At 40.6% G+C, this 18,350-nt stretch overlaps 1 protein-coding gene across 8 annotated transcripts in view; it reads right to left on the bottom strand.

Moving 5' to 3' along the window:
• The window catches only part of MYO16 (myosin XVI), a 717,568-nt gene that overhangs the window by 237,431 nt on the left and 461,787 nt on the right, over nucleotides 1-18,350 (bottom strand). For all 8 annotated transcript variants that reach the window (XM_077158660.1, XM_077158661.1, XM_077158656.1 and 5 more), the window contains 4 exons: nucleotides 15,839-15,950; nucleotides 12,303-12,420; nucleotides 11,463-11,534; nucleotides 8,950-9,091 (listed from right to left, as the gene is read on the bottom strand). In XM_077158660.1, the coding sequence (XP_077014775.1) occupies nucleotides 8,950-9,091; nucleotides 11,463-11,534; nucleotides 12,303-12,420; nucleotides 15,839-15,950 (444 nt within the window). The remainder of the gene's footprint in view (nucleotides 1-8,949; nucleotides 9,092-11,462; nucleotides 11,535-12,302; nucleotides 12,421-15,838; nucleotides 15,951-18,350) is intronic.

The raw sequence follows: 18,350 nt of genomic DNA, 5'->3' as shown, positions 1-18,350 counted from the left end.
CTTTGCCCTTTGGTTCGCCCACTCCGGGAGCCTCAGCCTGCCTTCTCGGCTGAAACTTGGTAATGACATAGAACGGGCGCGCCGGACGGGCCTTTGTATGGACCCGATCCTAGTCCCTATCTGGGAAACCGTCCGTGCTTGCCCTGAGGCGGAGAATGCTGCAGGCCTAAGTCCGTCTTCCGCCCTGCTGCAGGCACGGCACGCGCTCCAAGAAACTCAGTCAGCTTCGTCTGCGGACGGCTCCCGTAAGGGCAAGCCGCCGGAGTCAAACGCCAGTTCAGACAGCTCTGACTCGGAGTCAGATAGTAATGAGACCGAGGGTGCAGACGCGCCTCCGCTGATCGATTGGGGGAGGCCCCCTGTCTCACCCACGCAGCCTTCCGCTCCGCCAGCGCCTGCTGCAGGGGCGCGGTGGCTTCCGGTGAATGGTTTTGGTGATCTCGCCAAAAACCCTCACCACGGGCTCCCTCTGGTGGCCGAATCAGGTAATTACAGTGGCTGCTCTCCAACTTCTAAGTGCTTGTTAAAAGGAATGGGATATGTCCCCGGCAAAGGCTTAGGAGCCTCATTGCACGGGCGCGCAAGGCCTATACAAGCTGTCTCCAATTCTGACAGACGAGGCCTGGGTTTTTCCTAGGGGCCACTGAGGGGAGATTCCCACCCACACCTATAAAACTAAAATGGAAGACCAGTACCCCGGTGTGGGTGCCTCAGTGGCCATTATCACAGGAAAAACTCTCAGCATTGCATACTCTAGTGTCTATACAGCTAAAAGAGAGCCATATCATTCCCTCCACATCGCCTTGGAACACACCCGTATTCGTCATAAAAAAAAAATCAGGCAGATGGAGATTGTTACATGATTTAAGAACCATCAATAACTGTATGGAGCCTTTAGGACCTGTTCAAATGGGGTTACCCCTCCTCTCAGCTTTGCCAGAACACTGGCCCATTATCATCCTAGATCTTAAGAATTGCTTCTTTTCCATCCCACTTCACCCTGAAGATACTCCAAAATTTGCTTTTACTGTGCCCTCTCTTAACCAAGAGGAGCCCTGTCAACGCTTCGAGTGGACGGTCCTGCCCCAGGGCATGACTAATAGTCCTACCATGTGCCAGCTGTATGTTGCTACAAAGCTAGCTAGCACTCGGCAGCAGTTCCCCCAAGTGAAAATCATCCATTATATGGATGACATTCTCTTAGCCCATAAAGACACAGATCTTCTTAAAACAGCTTTATCACATTTAGTCCTTAGTCTTAGAGAAGCCAACCTGGAAGTGGCCCCTGAAAAAATCCAGATGACAGAGATTACCACCTTCCTGGGGGCAAAAATCATGCCTCAGCATGTTTCCCCCCAAAAAGTGTCTCTCAGAGTAGATGACATACATACCCTTAATGATCTGCAAAAACTTATGGGAGATATCAATTGGGTTCGTCCGTACTTAAAGATCACCAATGCCAAATTAACACCTTTGTTTGATTTGCTAAAAGGAGATTCAGACCTACACTCGCCCCGGTGTCTCACCCCAGAGGCGAGGCAAGCACTACGTCAGGTAGAACAGGCGCTCAGTAGTGCTGCTTTAAAAAGAATAGACCCCCAAAAGCCATTCGAAGCCTGCTTACTGCCAACAAAACTACAGCCCACGGCAGTGCTATGGCAACAGGGACCATTACTCTGGGTCCACCCTGGAATTTCCCCTAAGAAAAGTTTAGAGCATTTTCCTACAGCAATTGCAGAGTTGGCATTGGAGGCCATCAAGAAGGCCATACAGCATTTTGGCCAACAGCCTAAGTACCTCAGAGTACCTTACTCTTCTCAGCAACTTGAGATACTTACTGGATGTATAGATCAGTGGGCCATCCTCCGATGTACCTTTTTGGGAGAAATTGATAACCAATACCCAAAAGATCCCCTCTTACAATTCGTCACCCGTCACCCAGTAATCTTTCCTAAGGTAACTTCATCTAAGCCACTAGTGAACGCCCTCACCGTGTACACGGACGGTTCCAGCTCCGGTTCAGGAGCATATTGCGTAGAAGGAGGTTCTCCTAAAACTGTGTTCTTCCAACCACAGAGACCTCAATGGGTAGAATTACAGGTCATTATTACAGTCCTGAAAGAAATTACCGATCCCCTAAATATTATATCTGATTCGATTTATGTCGTAAATTCTGTAAATATTTTAGAGACGGTGGGCATTATAAAATATTCCTCCTCAGTAAGACCATTCTTTATCAAACTTCAAGAGACAATATGTGCCAGACAACATCCTTTCTACATAACTCACATTAGAGCGCACACAGGCCTGCCAGGCCCCATGGCACAGGGAAATCACGTAGTGGATGTGGCCACTCGACAGCCACATATCTTCCCTGCGCTGACACCGTATCAACAGGCCCAAGAGTTTCATACTAAATTTCATGTCAATGCAAGCACCTTAGCCAGACGGTTTCACATACCGCGTGCAGCTGCCAGAGATATAGTCAGAGCCTGCAATAATTGTGCAGAACAGAGGGTAGTCCCTTCAGTTGGAGTTAACCCTAAAGGTCTCATCCCGGGAGACATTTGGCAAATGGATGTCACCCATCACTCAGAGTATGGTAAAGTTAAATACCTGCATGTGTCAGTGGATACTTGTTCTCAAGTTTTATTTGCCTCTGCCGAATCAGGAGAAAGAGTCCACCAAGTAATTGCACACTGCCTTGCCGCTTGGGCAGCTTGGGGTAAGCCGAAAATATTAAAAACAGATAACGGACCTGCTTACACCAGCAAAGCCTTCCAAAGATTTTGTGCAAATATGGAAGTGCAATTAAAACATGGTATCCCTTACAACCCTCAAGGGCAAGGAATCATTGAAAGAGCACACAGGTCTCTTAAAGACTTGCTCAAAAAACAGAAAGGGGGAATAGGCCACGGCCTGTCCCCGAAGGCTCAACTGTCTGTAGCCTTATTTACATATAATTTTTTAAATGAAAATGCACAAGGAATGACACCTGCCCTACAGCACACCACTCCGAGTCCTCCACATAGAGGTCTAGTCCGTTGGAAGGATGTCCTGTCAGGACAATGGCAAGGCCCTGACCCAGTGCTCAGCTGGGCCAGAGGCTCTGTTTGTGTTTTTCCCCAGGAGCCAGGACGTCAACCAGTGTGGGTTCCGGAAAGACTGGTGAGAACCGTGACATCGCCCGAGGAGGCCACGGAGCTGTTGCCTAAAAAACCAACAAGCCTTCAACCTGAACCATCAGATCAGGCCTCCAACTCTGCTGATGACGGCGGCGACTGACGAGATAGCAACGAAAGCGCCGGTCACCCTTCGATTGTTTAGAAGGGGGACCAGTTTTAATAACCCCCGTTGCCTTCGACCTTTCCAAACTGGGCGAGACTGTACAAAGTCTGTGGAACCGAGTCACCTCATGGTTCTCTTGGCCCAATTTGACTACTTGGATTCTCGTGGCAGTGGGACTATTAGTGGGCTTAGTCACTGTTAAATGTTTGTTAGAACGCTTGTTCCAGACACAGCAGCAACTACGTGTTTCTACCATGTTAGCTATGTCTTCCCAGTCAAATGTGGGTGTGCGTCCCTCCTCGATAGATAGCCCGTCTGAATCACCTGGGGCAAAGCTCTTGTCAGCAAGGTTTGTTGCAGGCTCCCTGGCCACTACCCGTGTTTAGCTAGGCACCAGAGGCTGTTAATTTTGCGCGCCTAGCCGCCTCGACGGTGGAGCTGCGGCCGCAGTCCTGGCCAGACTGGGCTTGGCTCTAGCCATTGCACCGAGGCCTCCGCAGCGTTTCCTATGCCCTGGCTGTCGCTCTCATAATCCCCGCTTGACCCAGTTGCGAGGCGAAGCACTGCAGGGAGGAGTCACGTGGTATCCAGTTCACGGACTCTCCGGTCTCTATATGAGGTGAGCATTCTGGTCGGTGCCAGAGGCTCCGTCGTGTGATGACGCGAGCCTAGTCCAGACTCCCCAAAGCACCAAACTATGTTGTGAGCCACTCAGGCCCACGGGAGCACCATCATCAATAGAGACACTGGGTACAAGAATACGGTCTACGGACCATGCCTCTTATAAAAACAAAAAGGGGGAGATGTAGAGAGCTGCTTTCCGGGTTTGGCCTAGTGGACACGCTGCAGCCTGCTCTAGAGTTCCCCCCGCCCATCGAGTGAGCTAAGATGGCGCTCACATCCTGCTTTTGCAAATGACGCACACGCCCACCAACCCTATCTTCCAATCACCTCTGTATACGTGGCACTAACCTATTGGGTTTGGGCACAGTATATAAGAGGTTACCCGGACGGGGTGGGCGGAGACGACCCACAGGGAGCCGTGCCTGACGGCCGCATAGAGGTTGTCCCCCCGCGGGGTGCTTAGGCCCGCGTGGAACCTGTAACAGAGAATGCAAGCTTAACTCCAGTAAAGGTCTGTGCTCACAACCGCTGCGTGTCTTGGATCTGTGTTTCTCACCAGCGCGGATTTGTCTGCGTCTCTCTGTCTCTCCTCATTGTCTCACCCGCCGGCCGGGGGCTTGACGCTGAGCGAGAAGTCGCGGACAGGACATGAAAAGGATATGCTTTCATTATATCACAAATTATACTTGATACAGTGGTTGCAACCAAATAAGTATTAATATCACTATAAATTTCAAAGTTGAGAACGAGTCTACTTAGAATATTGACACAAAAATAAACACTGCAGGTAGCAACTGCAATAATGTTCCCAGTGCTGCTTTTTCAGATAGAAGGTAAACTTAATATTGTGCAAATTAATTCAGGAACATGTCAACAGAGACTTAAAAGTGACCTTAACTGTTCCTAAAAACAGTTAAACAGTATTGCAAAATGGAAAGGAAGGTCTATAACAATGAGGTAAAATAAACCACGAAAAAGTAGAGGTACTACAGAAAATCTGTACAGGATCCTATATCACAAGGTTTATTCTTCAGGTGATGTTCTAAAGTACAATGGATAAACCCTGAAAAGAAACATACCTTACAGCTATGGGAAGGTGCTGTGAAATAAAGGAGTTGAGAATCCTGCAATTTTTTACATCCTTTTTCCTATAACAGTAGACTGGCAATCGAACTCATTTGGAACACTGGAAAATCTTTTCAAAGTCATAATATACTCCTGTTTCCCATTCAAATATGGCAGCTCAGAGTAGAAGCGATCCCAGCAACTCATTATACAGCTTTCTCAGCAGAACCACTCAGCAGAAGCCTGAGTCAGACTTAGGTCTGACTGAAACATCCCAGGGAAGAAGACTTTGGACAGACAAATTGTATTACTGGGAAAGGGCTAGACAACATAAATTTGTATTCACTGAGGAGAGAGGAATCACTGAAGAGAACTAGGTAGAATATTTGTGTGTTCGTTGACGTCCATCTGTGTGGTTGTCATTTTCTACATATGAAACTACAAGAATCTACATATGAGATCTTCAAATGGTTTAAACAAGGAATTTCTTTACATCTATACAGGTCATTCACAATTCACAGAGATGTTGAGGACAAAACAATACTCGAAAATTCAGATCAAACTTTAATCACCTCATTAATTTTCCTTTAGAATTTATATGAAATATTATTTAAAATAATATTTCAGTTGTCATATTCTCAATTTAATGTTAACTGAGGACACAAGTTGTGCAAAACAACCTAGGAAAAGACCGAAATCACTTGAAATTGGAGCCACCAAGCTTCACATTCCTGTCATCAGCTGGGCCCTCAGTCTTCTAAATCTGTGCACTGTAAATTAACCCTCAGATTTGTTAAGTGGAAATGCGTATTCATACTCCTGAGGCTCATTTCATCAAGAGCCACTCCACTGTAACTCTCCTGGATTTGGGAACTGAGTCAGAGTCACTTTTTCAGTTGGAGAGTTTAGAAGAACTGAGTACGAAAAGCTCAGCCCTGTGCTTTCCTAGGCACTCAGAGTTTGTAACCCCTGCTCCTTCAGGTTCCAAGCAGTCCTTGCCTCTCCTCAGGGCTGCCTGAGACCAAGAGGCCAGGGCAGTATAATTCTGGGGTGCAGTGGTCAAAAGCAGCTTGCTCTGAGCATTAACTGCATCTTCCTGAGACTGCTATCTCTCATCAAGTTGATCTTTTGACTCCTGTGTGTCTTATTAAGTCGTCCTGTTTCTCAATTGATTAAGAACCAGGAGTGAAAATGGGTATTATTAGGTCACCTTTCACAGAGACCAAGACAGCATTATGCAAATTTCAGTGTGTGCCTATCCAAAGCTGCAGGAACTTAAAAGCAGTGAACTGGAGATGAGGAAATGGTTAGAAGGAGGAATGTTGAGTCCTGCTGTGTGACGGTGGGCAATCTGTCAGTGTGCCAGGCGACCAAGATAAAGCTAGAAGGAAGAGAACTGTGCTGGAATTACAGTGGTTATACTAATGGGTTTGACAATGATGACATTTTCATAAAAATGTTAAGTAGTATACAATATGCTATATTTTAGATGTGGGAAATTATAGTTTAGAGAAATGCCTTAGAAAATGGTTAAAGTATAACTCTGGCTTTTGAAACAGATCAGTCAAAGGAAAGCATATTGGAAGGGGAACAGAGGAATCAGGCTGCAGGCCAAGCATCACAATTTTCTAGAGTCTTTGTTTCTTCAACAATAAAACATGTCATTTTTAGATATTTCACGGGATTTATTTTTATAGTAATTTATATGTGTGCACTTTATGAAAAATAATATTTTAAGCAAATATAAGGCATTATTACCATTATTATTTATTATTGTTGCTATTTCTTTTTTACCTACTTGGACCAAATCATTTTCAATAAAAGCAAAATAAATAAAGTATGAGCTTAGTTCAATGTTTGAAGTCTCCTGTCCGTTAAGTATGGCCCTTGAACAGAAATCCTTTCTGCCCTGTTTGGACCTCCAGTCTCCAGTGGTCAGGCCAGGCAGCCCGCACAGGGGTCAACATTAGTGCAGGCTCCAGCCAGGTGGTATCAGCATAAAACGTCCTGACTCAGTTTTGGTCAAGGCAAACATGGTGGACTCTTTTGATCATCTTAATTAACTATTCATGAACTCCACATTCATCCCCCCTCAGAGTTCTCATTCTGAAACAACTGTATTTGGAATCTACATTGAAAAAGAAGTTTCTCTCTTGCAAAACCTACTAAAAAAATTAGTGTGAAAAATATTCCTGTCCCATCAATATCAAGGGTGCCTGCCAACTTTGGCTATAAGGATATCTCCCAACATGATTACAAAATTTCAACAGCAACAATAACAACTGGATTTGGGAAAGAACAAAAAACCGACTTTAAGGTTATCCAAATTTCTGGTACCTTTCTTTGACTTAGGATTAGGTTTGATGTATCTGTAAACCTTTAAAGTTTCTGTGAATTTTAGTGAATCAGAAATACTGCAAATAGAACCTTTCCTTGCACTATCTGAGATTTAAATTCAGGCTTGGATGACCCAGTAAAAAAGTAAGAGTTGTGAATCAAATGAGAATATAGCCAGTCTCTCTAAAGTTAAATTTGCAATTCATCATCAGTTGCAATTTTCCATTAATTCATTTGTTTCCCTAGTAAAAAAATTTTAAAGACTACCATCATGTAATTCTTATATATCTATGTATTGGCCCAGATAACCCATTGAAAGGAAAATAATTTGCTGTCCAAGATTTATATTTTGTAATCTTTCCTTATTTTAAGTGTATATGTATATATGTATATATAGTAAAAAATCTAGGCCATACATAATTATTCCCAATTATATAAATTTAAGGACTTTAAAAGATTTAAATCCCAAATAAAATTTCCTAAAAATGTACCTGTATAGCTGGATTTATACATTTTTCAACTTCAGCAGAACTGTCAATAATTTTATAAAAGGTAAATATGGCAGATTAGTACATTAATATCATTTTGTAAATAATCTTTATACTTCATGGAAAACTTTAAAAAATTAGTTGTGAACAAGAAATAGAAATAAAATCAGAAGTATTCACCATCCCAAATACTGTATATTTAATATACTAATATTTATACTGTATATTTTATATATTAATAACAGAGTGGAATTTTATATATCCACGTTTTAATGGGAATTTTAGTATCCCTTTTGCCCGTAAAATCTTTTGAGATGTCTATGCTTGTTTAAGGACTTTCTCATTAATATATGTCAGTTTTAAAGTTTTCTAAGAAACCCCCAAAGGCAGCAATTTTTAGGAATTTGGGGAAGAATCCATATCGACACCAAAGAAATTCTCAAAGGCTTTCATTCAAAGACAAGCATACATTTGAAGACTCTTGGATGCAATTTTGCTTTCAATGGCCTCCTCTAGGTCATTATTTAGCAACAAGAATATTAACAGTTTTCCACTGATAAAATGCCACGGAGATCTATAGGTTTTAGATGATCAAATAGCCCTGAGAAGCTACTGCTTAAAGATGATTAAAGCTATGAGTCAAAATGATTACCAAGGAGACCCATTGTCAAATGATCAACGAAATAAATGAAGAAAACAAGAGGAAGTAATACCGATCTGAAACTCATCACCAAATAGCTCCTGAAAGAATCATGGGATATTCAGCAAGCTGAAGGGCCTTAGAAAGTCTTGTATTGTTTTCAGCCTTCTTCCCAGATTCATGCATTTTTGATATTTCGTGGCATCAAAATACCCCAAATATCTTCAGTCCAGAGATGACTGGATATCTACACTGGCATCATATCTATGCATGAGAGATGATATGACTCATTCATCCATGCGTGTTGGGAGAGAGGGAGCTTGAATCCCTAAAGGATAATCAATAACACCTGTCAAGTAAAATCACCTTGTTAAAATGAACTATTATAATTACAGTTCAATTTATGGGTCACATCGCATTATGAGCTCTCCTCAAGAGCTGAGCCTTCAAATCGACGATGACTGGAATAACAATTGGGACAATGTCCAGTCATCAGTCCACTCCTACCTGCTGTGCACGTCTTGACTGTGAAGGCAGCAGTTCATGGCATTCACCAAAAAGCTAAACAAACGACTGTACAGGGACTTTGCCAAGAGATCCCGGTAAAATTCAGCAATCTCTACAGTATGTCGTCGTATAATCATATCTCCTAAAATAGCAGAAAGAAGGAGAAAGTGGCATAAGAAGAAGGCAAATAAAACTATTTACAGCCAAATAAAACTATCCACATTCTACTGATCCACAATTCACTCACATGCCATCAGAGCAAGTAAAACAGTAATCATTCTATTATGACTTAAAAATTTAAAAGGTCTCTGTAAGGCCTGCGAAAAACGACTCCCTAAAATATGTCATGTGCATTGCAATCTTATTGCAAATGGTGACCACAGCTTTTTATCACTATAAAGTCTATGCAATTTCCTCTCAATTAGGGAATCAACATTTGGCAGAGCCCCCTTTAGCAAGCTTCCTGACAACAACTCAGTGGTTTGGTTAGTGAATCATCCCAAAGTCATTTTGAATCTTGGTATTCTACAAAATCAGTCATAGTTTAAATATCTTCAAATGGCACAGTGACCAAACCATGGGTTTGGAGTTTGAGAATGAGCTTGGGCCTTAAGGTAGAAATTTCTGTGTTGTGCTCAAAGGGATGATAATTGAAATCTTGAAATTATAAGAGAATTGACTGGAGAAGAAATTAAGAAAATATGTGTAGAGGTGAATTGGAATTGAGGATATCACAGCACTCTGGCCAGGAAGTCGAGAGGGAAGGAAAGTCTAGAGTATGAGTAAGTCCTCCGCTAAACTGGCTGACCACTGCATTCAGAATGGGCAGGGGTGAAATAATACAGTAATGACTGTGCAGAAGGACGGTGGAGTTGGCTGTCAATCAGGTGGAGACACAGGCACGGGAGAAGAACTGCTTCTGAGAGTGATGCCAGAATCCAGGAGGTAATGATGAATCAGGGGACTGCAAGTTCAAGGCATTCAAGGCCGCTAACACACTGTGGCAGTGAAAACAGGTGTGCTCATTTATGATGATAAAGAAATTGAGGTCTCTGGAGTCAAAATGATTGAGAAGTTGTGATGGGTCATTGAGGAGGTGGGTGGGTAAAAGGGTGAAGGGCTGTATGAGCAAGAATATCAGCATATACCAGATTACAGATATTTTTGGGAGCTCACTTTTTCTCAAAAAAGACATGAGGAAGAATAATGTATTTGGGGAACTTTAAGAAGCTTAGATGGTTGAATGCAAGGGTGCTGATGGGGAAATGGCCTCAGAAGAAGGATTAAAGTTGTGAATGATCCACATAATTAAGGCCCTACTAATGTATCCTTGAGTGTTGAACTTTACCAAAAAGGAACTGAAGTATATTTAAAAGACTCTTATCCAGGGATGAACATAATATTTACATTTCAGAAATATCATTCCTTAAGAAGTGCTGAAGGAGGGCAAAATGGGATCGGACAAAGTGGAAGGCTCGACAGGAGGCTCTTTCCATAATCAGGGAAAGAAGGATAAGTGGAGACAGCGACAATTACATGAATATAGAAGGCAGTAAGCGTAAGAGAAATGCATGAGGTAGAACCGGTATATGTCTGAGCTACTGTGTGGAGGAGGAGGAAAAGATATTAAGAGTGACTCTTGGGCAACTTAGCAGATAACAGGAGAATTCACTAAGTTAAAGAACTGGAGGGAAATTAGGAGAGTAGGAGTGAGGTAGAAATCATAAGCCACATAGCTAAATAGCTACAAGTAGGAGCAGAAAGGACAGCAGGTAAGAGTAGAGGCAATTTAGAGAAAAACGAACAGGTGGGTGGCAATTCCTCAAAATTACAATAAAGAGAAAGTTCAGCAAGGCAATGATTTATAATAAATATTTGAAGCGCATGTAGGAGAGCCACTTCTCCTCTGAGTGGAGAAGCATGTAGTGTGATGATTCAGTATGTGATTGTGGGAACCAGATAGAATCAGATTCAAATCCCAGCCACACCATTCATTAGTCACTTGACACTCAAAGTTATTCAATCTCTTTGAATCTTACTTTTCTCATCTGTTAAAATGGAAATAATTATGCATATCTCACAGTGTTTTGTGAGAATTAACAATTATAATAAACACAGCACTTGGCACAATGCCTGTGATGTCATAAATGCCCAATAAATAGCAGCTATTACTATGATCAATGGAGAAGATTGTTATTCATGGAAGAGGGCAGCATGGCTCTACCTATACAAGTGGAGCCAATGTTTTAAATGAATACATTGTCTTGGACTGATGACTTTTATTCCCTAAAATGACTGATCAGCCAGAAGTAGTGGTCCCTTAAATGCATAAGTAGTTATCAGTACAGAGCTGTAACAAGTGAACAAACAGTTAATAATGCTTTTCCCATTTAACATTCAATTGTTAGAAATAGTTTTAGTAGTTGGGAAAGGTTAGGTTGTATTTCATTCCCATATGTCAAATGAGATCACAGGTGGCACGAAGGTTGAAATTAGAGCATAGGAAAACTTACCTTTAAAATATTGAATATCAGTTGTTAAGGCAGACACCAATTCACCTGTTGACACTTGTAACATTCCAGCCACTAAAATTGAAGCAGCATTGAAAGTGCAGTCAGTATAGTTTTTGATTGCAAGAATCAAAAACCCATGCTGTATTCTATGGTTATAATTTATAGGGTTTTACAGACACATTAAAAATAGTGCATTAGAGAAAACTAAACTATTGTTTTAATTGCCAAAGTCAACGAGAGAAACAGCTTATAATAATCAAAACATTAATGAGTTTCTGTGGCTCTGTGGATTAAATCACAACAGGTTTTTTCATCTTTGTCCTCACAGATGGCACAGAATGCTTTTTCCCAATTTTTGGTTAAATCACTTTGATATGAGGTGAAGATATGTTGTTTATTGACAGTCTGTGATTTTAAGAGATTTTGAAGAAATTTGAGAGTGACTAACAAGAAAACTTTTAAGCAAAAAAATGATTTTTGGCAAGAACTGTGAATGGAAGTGATTATAATATGTTTAGAATGTTCAGCTGATAGCATACCCCTCAAATACAATGGGTGCAGAGAATACTTAGAACAATAAAAATCAACCTAGTGCATGTTAATGGATCAGTACTGTTATTGCATGCACGACATGATAACACAAATCCACTCCTTGTCATTCATTCCCACTAATAAAGAAGCATAAGGTAGAGATTGGTTTTTAGTATTTTCCCCTCATTGCCTTCCACCCTGCAGAGCGTGTATTTTACCTGACTTTTATGTACTTTGTCTCCACCTACTGGCAGCTCTACCAAACTGCACGTTAATGAGGTTAATGTCAGAAGGTCGTGCTCCACTGACCTTGTTCCAGAAGCTGGAGGTCAGAAACAAATGCTGAGTCAGCGTCTGTCAGAGCCGTGAACCGAATGTCTCCGATGTGCAATACTGCTGCTAGAATCACAAACAGATTCTCCACCTCCTGCAGGTTTTACAAATAGAGAAGGTGAACAGGATTGCTTAGAAAAAAATGAAAAAGACAAATCCTTTAAAAAACTAAAATTGGAGAAAAACAATGAATATCTCTTAGGGATGTGGGCTCTGCTTAAAGAGTTATGAGTTTTCAGGGTTCGAATCTAGGCACGAGACTGAAGTCTCAGAATTCAATTCACATTTCCTCTAAATTAATGGTTTTCTGCCTTCAACAACTGAGACCGAGGAAGTGATATTCTGATATAAATGAACAGTTTCTAGATAACCATAACAATACAAAACAAATGATTATGTAAATGATAGTGCGACTCTCCGGATGTCACTCGTGTCATCACACTTCACTCATGTCCTCCTTGGTTTGCAATAGGTCTCCAAGAGGATTCTACTCAAACCGAAGTTGACTGTGGCCTTTCCAATAGAGAATATCTATTATGGTGTTCATTTCAAGAGATAAATCGATACAATGGTTATAGAATTCTTCACTTGAGCTGAAAATTTAAGTTTTTTTTTTTTCATATAGACATCCCTTTTTAGTTTATGATGCATTAGAGTGGTTGGAAGGAAGTACTTCAAACCACTGAGCTGTGTTCCAGTAGCCTTCCTTCTCGAAGATGACTGCATCATGATAAGCTTTTACACTGTGACTGTGTGATTGTTAAAACCTTATGTCTGATAGTTTTTTTTTTGTTTGTTTTTTTAATCTATGCCTCGATGAACAAAATGGTCATTTTTAAAGGTATTTTAAGGAAAACTCAGAAAAAAAATGGATGTTGGCAAGAACTATGCTTGAGCAGAGAGTCACAGGAAATAAGAGAATATTTGCTAAAAGAGAATTTCTAATAATCTGAAACTCTGCACAGCAAAAAAGAAGGAAAGCCTCAAATTTGATATTAGACAGTTATCTTGTGGCAAAAAGTGAAACGTCATGAAATTGCTGTAATTTAAAATATGCCTTTCCAGAATAACAAATATTTAGTGTGATGCTGTCAAGAATAAAATTAAGACCAGATAGAGCACATGACAAACTAAGATTTTAAAATGGTTATAATTTGGGAATTAAAAGACAACCACAACAAAACACCTGTCATAACACCTGTGGAGGGGTGTCCTAAGAACACAACTCCTATTTGCTTTGTAACAGATCAGATGCAACAATGTATGTACAAATTTGGGCTTCCACAGATTTCATCGAAATCTTCTAATTTTCATCATAAGGCTTGACTTTATCATCATAAATTGAAGAGGGTGATGTGTAAGTAATTTCCAGCTACAATACTCTATGATTGTGAAATTATTCAAAAGTGTTTTTTGTAACCCCAACTCTGAAATTAGGGTTTCAAATTCTATTCATTCACATGTGACAGAATAAAATTGATTTTCCTGGCATGGAGCTACCTGGTGACTCTATTTTATTATTATTATTTTAAAGACAAATCCAATAACTCTTCATTAAATGTCCTGATGCCATGCCAGGCAGCCAGTTCTGAAGAGACAAACAAGAACAAGAATTTGTTCTGTCCTCAAGGACAGTACAATTAGAGATGGAGACAGAACTGTGAAAACTAACTATAATATAGATTGCAGGGTAGTAAAATCTATAATAGAGGTTAAAAATAAACACTCCATGAAGCTGGCAGGAGGCTGCTATTGCCCAGAACCATTTGTAGTGAGCAGGAATTGTCCTGCTGTCCTTGGCTGCCAGGCTGCGGTGGTGGTGAAGGAGTGCAGCAGACCTGACACCCAGGACCACAGACACAGTGGGGGGAGTCACTTGCAAATGTTGATTTATGGGCCTCACCAGCCCCCAAATACCTTCCTTCCAATCTTACTAGACATAGCTATCCCTTCTTCCCATGTGGAAGATTTTCACCATTCCAGGCACCCCAAAGGATCAGATGGCGGGATTACCTCCATGTCTTTTGTTAAAATACACCTGTTTCTTTTACCAAAAAGGTCATTAGCTACCTGAGGCAGAAGGTATATTTTGCTTGCCCTGTCTTTGAAGATCAATCATGGATTTTAAAGCCTTGTTTCCAAGCAACTGGTATTTTGGTAGATTGTTTGCTATTCATCTTTATATCCTAGTTTCATACCAAGAAACAAATTTCTCAGGCATGGAAAAGAAAAAAAAAGCATAATAGCAGCATATACCAAGACAGTGCAGAACAAATGAATAGGTGTTAGAGGGAGACAGAACTGCAGAGATTGGATAATGAGAACAAAAAGGAGAGATTCCAGATCATAGGTTCCTAGAATTCTAGTCTCTGGATGAGGGAAGGATAGGGTGCAACAAACTGCCCCGGAGATAACTCATTCATGGTGACTCCTCTTTCTCCTTCCCCTTCCCCTCTCTGCTACTTTTCCACTCCTTAACCCTCACGTGCTGTCTACAGTAGCAATAAAAACAAAGCCCGAAATTAATCAACATAAAGGGTTAAGAAAATAAAAGAATATATTTATATCTGTGACTAAATCTGGGCTCCTAAACTATTGGTATACCAAAGTTATGTGGGCAATTTTATATTAATTGTTAAAAAGGAACTGACTATACTTGAAAATGCTGACTTATTGGGGGGGGGGCACAGAGATAAACTATAAGGGGCACAGAGATTTGTGGGAATTCCCAGAGGTCTCTCACCAGACTAGATCACTTCACATTTCTTATTTTGTAGACCTGTGCTGTTTGATATGGTGACCATTTACCAAACGTAGCTATCTAATTTTAAATTGGTTGGAATTAAATAGAAGTAGAAATTCATTTCCTCAGTCACAATACAACATTCCAAGTGCTCAATAACCATGCACAACTAGTGGCTACCATACGGTGCTGTGCAGATGCGGAACGCTTCCTATCACAGAAATTCCCATTCCATAGCAGTGAAATACACATCTTCAATCTTAATTTTCAGCTTCACGATGTTTGCAGGCATTAGGTAATTATTTAAGAATGGGAAACGGTTTATATTTTTCAGCAGATGCTTTAACAAAGTGATTAGATGAATTTTCCAAGTGATTCTGAACACTATTTCATTCATTGTTCCCTAAACAGTTACTTCAGATCTGCTGGTTTTCTTTTGGGTCTGGCAATGTAAAGTTATTTGGATTTGTTTTGTTCATATCTTGAGAAAGGTTCCCCTTGACCACCTTCTTGAAAACAGAATCCCTTTCTGCTTGTCACTTTCTATGTGTTTATTCTGCTTGATTTTCTTCATAGTATCCATCATTCTTGGCCTATTATTCGTTTCTGCCTGTTGCAACCACTAGAACGTAAGCTCTTTAAGGGCAGGAATTGTGGCAGTCCCCTGATTAATCATGAGTGTTTCCAACAACAAAATAGTATGGAACTCATAATTTCATAAACTGGTAGAGTTTCATTTTCATGGTGAAATATTTATTATAAGGCTTACCAAGTTACTGAAGCCAACGGCAGCCAAGGCTTGTCTCAAAACAACTAATTTCTCTCTGTTCAGAAAATGTTCTGCTGTTGATGTATCCTCTCGTATGGTCTGGTTCAAATACCTGTTCAGGAATAAAAGCACAAGGTATTATGGCTTGGCTTGTAGTCAAACTTCAGTGGTTAAAAGTCACTTCAGACATATTTGGTCTCCAGAATGATGGTAATCACCTGAACATTGTGTACCCATGTGTTTATAAGGCCTTCGGTACATAATAGCACATGATGTTTCAGGAAAGGAAAAAAAGAAGTTCTTGTTGTACCAGAACATATTTATACTCGTTTCACTTCTGTCTTACCTTAGCTGTACCCTTTCTACTGAAAGGGCAAGGTCATAAGCATTTTATGCATCTCATATAGGAAGTTGGCAGGTTCTAACACTCAAAGTTCATATCTGCATTAAAGATGCTTAATTTATAGCAATTTATTACTTTTATTAATACCTTTTAATTATAGGGCAGCTCATTAATACATTGATGTATTCCTTTCTTTCAACAAATATGTACTAATCACCTACCAAATACAGGTGATATCAAGCAGCTGAGGATAAAAAGGCCTCATTCCTGGAACCTAAACACAACAACAAAAGTTCATAAGTCCAAGGAAAGACAAGAGAGGAGATAGCTACAAGAAAATGCAAGGTGCTATAAATCTACAGGAAGCGAACTGAACCTGGAGGTTGATGATGAAAAATGGCTGTGGAGAGGAGGAGGCTCTGGTTACAAGAGTTGCCCCATGCGTAAGAATTAGCCAAGCAAATACCCAGACTTAAGGATGTCCCTGGCATAATTAGCAACATGCAAAAAAGGCAAAGAGACTTGAGGGAGTTTGATGCATATGGAGAACTTGGGCATGTCAGCAAAATTGGAGGTTAAGGTGGGAGTAATGCAGATTAATGGCATTGGAGAAATAGCTAGATTATTGTATAGCACACAGAAGAGTTTGAATTATGTCTTGGAAGACATGAGCAACCCAGAAAATTTTGAAACAAATAAATGGCATGATCAGATTGGTGTTTCAGATAGAATATTCTAGTGACTCAGTGAAAAATTATCCAAAGAGAGCTGAGGCAACCAAGGGTATTATGGTATTATGTGATTCAATCAGAGACCAGCTGTGGTGAAAAATGAAAAGCAAGAGACATAGAGAGAATTGAGGAGATAGAACTGGCAGGAGTAGAGATGGACTGGGTCCAGGACAAGGAGAAAAGAGGGAAGTTAATTATGACTCTCAAGTTTCTGTCTGCGGAAACTGGGTGGATAGTGGGCCCATTCAACCAGAGAGTGTTTTCAACAAGAAGAGTAAGTTTTTCAAGGGAGCAGATCTTGTGTTTTATTTTAGACATATTGAGTTGGAACTACTTGTTAAAGCTCAAATTGAGTTCCAAGAGAAAATTGAATATAAGGATTTGGAATTCAGAAAGTTGAAAATACGATCTGAAACTCAGCAACACACAGATGACTAAAACCATGTGAGTGGAAGAACTCATCCAAAGGGAAATTCTAAAATTTTAGGAATGAATAAAGAACTGAGTATTCAGAAGGGTAGTAGGAAAGTTGAAATAAATCAGAGTTGTCAAAACAAAAGGATAAAATATTTTTAGATTGACTGATAGAGTCAGTAAGGAAATTATAGAAATGAAATCGGTAGTGATCTTAGGAAAGGCGAGTTTAGTACAGCTGTGGTGGCAGAAGCAGACTGCAGTTGGTGGTGTGGAGTGGAGACAGTAAGGATTTCTCTTTCCTCAATCATGGCTATAAGAGTGGTGACCAGTGCAGGACAGTGGCTAGGTAGAGAGGTTGGGGAGACTTGAACAGACTTATATGCTGAGAAGGAAGCACATAAAGATCTGAGTAGACTAAAAGAATGGGAGTTGTGGGAGGTATTGAAGAAAAGGAAGTTGCTGAGAAGGAAGAGGATATGGAATCCAGAGTAGAGTGGAGAATGTGGTGTCCCACAGCAGAAGGGTCACCTCTTTCTCAGATATGCACAGTACGGTGGTAAATATGGCTCCCAAGGTACATAGCATCTCAAGGGAGAAGAAGGAACCATTACTTTGTGGCTTCAGTTTTTCTATGAAAGGAAGAGGTTGAGGTTTACATGACTAGATGAAGAGGAAAGTAGTAAGAATCTAAAATATTTGTTGAAGAGAATGGACAACTAAAATATTTGTTGAAGAGAATGGACAGTGCAGCTGAGCAGGATGTTGTCGAGTGCTCAGATGTAGTTCAAGAACAACATGTGGTTGTTTGGCTTTCTGAGAGGTCTCAGCTGCCTGATGTAGGATGGGTGATCTGAGGTACTGGGTGGTGGAAAAAAAGGGAAAGGTCAAACACAACACTATTAGCAAGAGATTGATTTATAAATCAGAGAACACTTTTGCTTAAAATTTATGACATTTTAGTGACTAAAAAGTCTTAATAACAGGTAATTGTATAAGCTCTTGAGTTCTTTTACTTCTCAAA

This window comes from Tamandua tetradactyla, chromosome 4, assembly GCF_023851605.1.
Source record: "Tamandua tetradactyla isolate mTamTet1 chromosome 4, mTamTet1.pri, whole genome shotgun sequence".
NCBI classification, from domain to species: domain Eukaryota; kingdom Metazoa; phylum Chordata; class Mammalia; order Pilosa; family Myrmecophagidae; genus Tamandua; species Tamandua tetradactyla.
Note: the sequence above shows the minus strand (reverse complement) of the source record. Positions and strands in the feature narration are given on the sequence as shown.